General features: G+C 41.4%; 1 protein-coding gene across 1 annotated transcript; it reads left to right on the top strand.

Annotated features, from left to right (window-relative positions):
• The first annotated feature begins 309 nt into the window (after positions 1–309).
• On the top strand, positions 310–3,974 carry LOC138907811 (uncharacterized). The gene is made up of 2 exons (XM_070198426.1): positions 310–886; positions 3,766–3,974. The coding sequence occupies exons 1-2, from the start codon at positions 310–312 to the stop codon at positions 3,972–3,974; spliced, it is 786 nt and encodes a 261-aa protein (XP_070054527.1).
• Positions 3,975–5,267: the final 1,293 nt, after the last annotated feature.

Genomic DNA, 5,267 nt, shown 5'->3' with positions numbered 1-5,267 from the left:
ACGCGTCGGGTTATTTCTTCGAGGTTCTACAAACCCTGAATCGGGTAAGTCTCGATTCTCTTTGTTGATGTCATATTTTTCCATTTTCTGCCTAACTTTCTCTTTTTCGTATAGGCTTTATCTCTTCATCAAGAGGATCTTTCCAAGTCTCAGACAGAGCTGAGCCGACGTGAGGCCGACTTCCGAGGGCTTTCGGAGGAAAGAAATGCCCTCAAACTTCTTAATGGGTAGAAAGAGGAAGAGATCAAAGATCTTCGAGCTGAGTTGGCCAAGGCTCACTAAGATGAGACCGACCTGACCGAGCAGGTAATGATAATCTTAAAAACCCATGGGCTCGATTCGGGAACTGTGGCTAATATTTCGATCTCACAACTACAGCAGAAGCTTGAGGTGATCGGGCTGCTTTGTAAGGAGGTCGATACGATAAGGGCGAAGACCTTGGGGTGGAAAGAAGGCATGGACCACCTCGCTCTAGAAAAAGAGATTGCTCGAGCCCAATTATCATCGGTCAAAAGTCAACTTCAAGGCATGAAGGAGAAGAACTCAGTTCAAGCAAGAAAAATAGAGGATCTCGAAGCTCGGTTGGCTTCCAAACTTGCCAAGGCCAAATCTGAAGCCAAAAAAGCAAAGGCCGAGGAGGATACATTTGTGGCCGCCTATCGGGCCGATGCTGAAGCCGCTCAAGTACAAGCAAAAGAGGCAGACGAGATCGCTCAAACTCGAGCATATTGGGTTGCTGAACTCGCCAAATGCCAATCTTGGAGGGAAACCCTCGAGGAGATCCATGCTCAAGGTTTCGATCTTACCGAAGAGATAAAAAAGGCTAAAGAGCTTGAATTCGATGCTGGAGCCTTGGCTTCCGATGATGATGATGATGGGATCAAGAGTGGGTCTGAGAGCGGGAAGGAGCCCGATGGAAAAGAGACTACCCCCGGAGATAACCAGGAAACTTAAGGTTTTCCCATTTTATTTTTTTGTGTAGAGTCCTGATCGGACGTTGTAAATTCTCTTACACACACACACACACACACATATATATATATATAAAGATCTTTTCCTTTCCCGACTTGTCTCTGTTTTATTCTCTTCCTTGTGAAGATTTTGTTTCATTCATGCCTTATGAAAGTTTTCATAAGTTCGAGGCTTTAGGCAATTTTATCGAAGTCGGACCTTGTGGTCTCTATAACCGAGTGAGTGTCTGCTCGAACTCGAAGTGAGAGTAGCCCTTAGGCTTAATAGTGTGTTTGCTCGAACTCGAAGTAAAAGTAGCCCTTAAGCTTAGTAGTCGAGTAAGTGATTGCTCGAACTCAAAGTAATGTAGCCCGTAGGCTTTTATGGTCAAGTGAGTGTTTGCTCAAACTCGAAGTAAGAGTAGCCCTTAGGCTTAGTAGTCTAGTGAGAGATTGCTCGAACTCGAAGTAATGTAGCCCGTAGGCTTTTATGGTCAAGTGAGTGTATGCTCGAACTCAAAGTAAGAGTAGCCCTTAGGCTTAATAGTCGAGTGAGTGATTGATCGAACTTGAATTAAGAGTAGCCCTTAGGCTTAATAGTCGAGTGAGTGTTTGCTCGAACTCGAAGTAAGAGTAGCCCTTAGGCTTAATATTCGAGTGAGTGATTGCTCGAACTCGAAGTAAGAGTAGCCTGTAGGCTTTTATAGTCGAGTGAGTGTTTGCTCGAACTTGAAGTAAGAGTAGCCCTTAGGCTTAATAGTTGAGTGAGTGATTGCTTGAACTCGAAGTAAGAGTATCCCTTAGGCTTAATAGTCGAGTGAGTGATTGCTCGAACTCGAAGTAAGAGTAGCCCTTAGGCTTAATAGTCGAGTGAGTGTTTGCTCGAACTCGAAGTAAGAGTAGCCCTTAGGCTTAATAGTCGAGTGAGTGATTGCTCGAACTCGAAGTAAGAGTAGCCCTTAGTCTTAGTAGTCGAGTGATTGATTGCTCGAACTTGAAGTAATATAGCCCGTAGGCTTTTATGGTCGAGTGAGTGTTTGCTCGAACTCGAAGTAAGAGTAGCCCTTAGGCTTAATAGTCGAGTGAGTGATTGTTCGAACTCGAAATAAGAGTAGCCCTTAGGCTTATGTGGGACTTGATCTCGTTGATTTTTTGGTTGGCAATCCCCGATTTATGGGGTAATGGTCGGCCCTTAAGCCTGTTTGCATAATAGATCACAAAATAGAGGATGGATTCTGAGATATGAAATATCGGCAAAGAAAAAATTTCTCCTTATGTCATTATACATGTGTTCATGTTTTTTACCAGGTATCGAGCAAACTACACGAGCATGGTTCGTTTTGACCATTTGGCTCTTAAAATTTTTCCTATCGAAACCCTGTTGTTATGAAGTAACTTCCTTGCATTGAACTTAATAATCGAACTCAATATATTTGAGGGTAATGCCCCCCAGTATTCGAGGTTGATTGTAAAGAGGCCTCGAATACTGTTGAATTGTTCTAAGTTAGCACACGATCAATGGTTGCCTCATTAAAAATATTGCCGAAAAACCTATTTGGGACAAAACTGGTCTAAGGGAAAAAGAGTGCAACGCGTGCTTTCAGGCCTAAAGGCTTCGAGTTGAATAATCCGTCCCTGTTTCTGATCGAACACCTGCAAGGGTTAATTTTGACATATAAATAAACAAAGGAGGGTCGTACCTTAACAGTAGTATCGTTTTAGGTGAGACACGTTCCAATTGCTTGGTAGTTATTTGCCATTTATTACACCGAGCTTGTAGGATCCTTTTCTGACGATTTCGAGAATTTGATATGGTCCTTCACAATTCGGACCCAGTTTTCCTTCATTTGAATTTCGGGTGTTAAGGGTGACTTTCCTTAGCACTAAGTCCCCGATTTTAAAATATCGAAGATTAGTTCTTCGATTATAATACCTTTCGATCCACTATTTTTGGGCGGCTAATCGGACGAGAGCCGCTTCTCTTTTTTCGTCCAATAATTCTAGGCTCGTGTTCATTCATCTCGTTATTCAACTCATCTGTTGCATATCAAAACCTGATGCTAGGTTCTCCGACCTCAACCGGGATAAGAGCTTCGGCGCCATAAACCAACGAGAATGGTGTCGCACTGGTACTCGATTTCGATATTGTGCGATATGACTATATTGACTGTATTGACTTTATGAACAAGCAAGATGAATCAATGTACTAAGCCCAAAAAGAAATAATCTCTATATGAATATCAATGTTTTTCTCTGTGAATATCAATAATATGATAGTGTCTCAATGCCTTGATGTTGGGTCCTTTACAGAAATAATACTTATCCCTCTTATAGTTGAGGGATCCTACTTTAGATATAATTAAAAATAAATAGTGGAGATCCCATGATAGATTAGCTTTTCCCTAATTCCCGCCGAGATTCTCTCCCTTAGTGCGGTTGTAACGGCTCTTGTCTCTTGGCTCGATCTTGATCGGACTTGGTATTGGCCGATTTCCAGGTTTACAGCTCGATATTGGCTCGAGCTCGATATTGACTCGGGGCCCGGTATTTACTTTGGCTCGGTATTGGTCGGTCTGTGGCTCTTAAGCTCGATAACACCGTCTCACATCATAGTTCGATTTGGAATCGAGCTCGGTATTGACTTCGAGCTCAGTACTTAATCGGTTCCCAAAAGTTGAGCTTGGTAACCTGGCTTCAGATCTCATTTCGATATTATGAAGACGACCTTCGGTCCATTATGTTCCAATATTGACTAATCATTTGAAGGTCAAAAACCGGTTTTGACCGTATACAAATAACTTTGGACACACCATAGAGGAATGCAGAAAGAATGAAGTAACGCAACGACAAAAACAGGCACAACAGCCTAATGGAGAGGACACAAGCAAGGAGGTGGAAAAACAGAAGCAAGAGGAAAAATTTGCACAGATAGAACAAGAGACAGTAATTGAAGGACAGAAAGCACAGAATGGAAGTAATGAAGTAATAGTGGAGCAACAACAGAAAGAAAATGAGAGACAATAAGCAACAAAGAAGCAATAAGGAAGGGCAGAGAAAGGCAGAACTCAGATGTTGTTGAATTGGCAAGTAAGAAAACCAATATCAATAGGAAATGCATTTGATGCACTGAGGAATACAGAGGAAGCAACTGGTGGTAATCAAAAGGCTCAGGAAACTAGTACATCAAACAAAGGAATAAATAAAAAAGGGGAGGGTTCAGGAAGTGGGGGGGAAATGGGACAAGGCCCCAACCCCATGGATAAGTTAGGTTTCTGGAATGTAAGGGGCCTAAACAAACCTAAAAATATAGAGAAGTGTTGCTCTTTATGCACAACTCTCAAGTAGGGATGTTTGGGCTCCTATAGACAAGGATTAAGAGGAAAAATGCTCACAAAGCCTCTCTTAATCTTTGTAAGGAATGGTCATTTGTTACTAATCTGGATAAGCACCCTGGTGGAAGAATCTGGCTACTATGGAAATCTCATATCTATGAAGTGGACATCAAAAGAGCTACTGAACAGGTGATTCACTGTGCTATTAAACACATTAGAACAAAGAGGGAAATGGAAATCACATGGGTACATGGATTCAATGACTGTGGCAAGAGGAGAAAGCTATGGGAAGACATAGAGGAAATTCATAAACAATGCAAAGGGCCTTGGGCAATAATAGGAGATTTCAATAATGTATTGCAATCAGATGAAAGAATTGAAAGCAGAGTTACTTATGCAGAAATAAAAGGCTTTAAAGAATGTATGCAAAAATGTGAGATGCAAGAGATGAAATCATCAGGGTCATTTTATACATAGAACAACAAATAGGAAGGAGAAGATAAAGTGATGAGCAGAATTGATAGAGTTCTAATAAATAATGACTGGGTGACAACACTACCAGACTCTGAAGTGTACTACCATAGTGAGGGATTGTTTGATCATTGCCCAGCATTGGTAAGATGGGAACAGCCAGGAAAGATGCAGCAAAAAATGTTTAGATACTTTAACATGTGGAGTATGGCTAATGACTTCCATGAAAAAGTGAAAGAGAACTGGGAACAGCAAATCAGAGGGACTAAAATATATCAAATGGTAGGAAAACTAAATAGACTGAAAAGGGTGCTCAAAATCTTAAACAAAGGAAAATTTGCAGAGGTTGAAATCAAAGCAGAACAAAGTACGGAAATACTCAAGGCATGCCAGATGAGGATACAAAATGACCCTTATAATATGAGCCTAATGGAGGAGGAGTACAGCATAGCCAGAGAATGTATGCAATGGCAACATGCAAGAGAACAATTCCTAAGGCAAAAGAGTAAGATCA

Source organism: Nicotiana tomentosiformis, chromosome 3 (genome assembly GCF_000390325.3).
Source record: "Nicotiana tomentosiformis chromosome 3, ASM39032v3, whole genome shotgun sequence".
NCBI lineage: Eukaryota > Viridiplantae > Streptophyta > Magnoliopsida > Solanales > Solanaceae > Nicotiana > Nicotiana tomentosiformis.
This window is presented reverse-complemented; position numbering and strand designations above follow the sequence as displayed.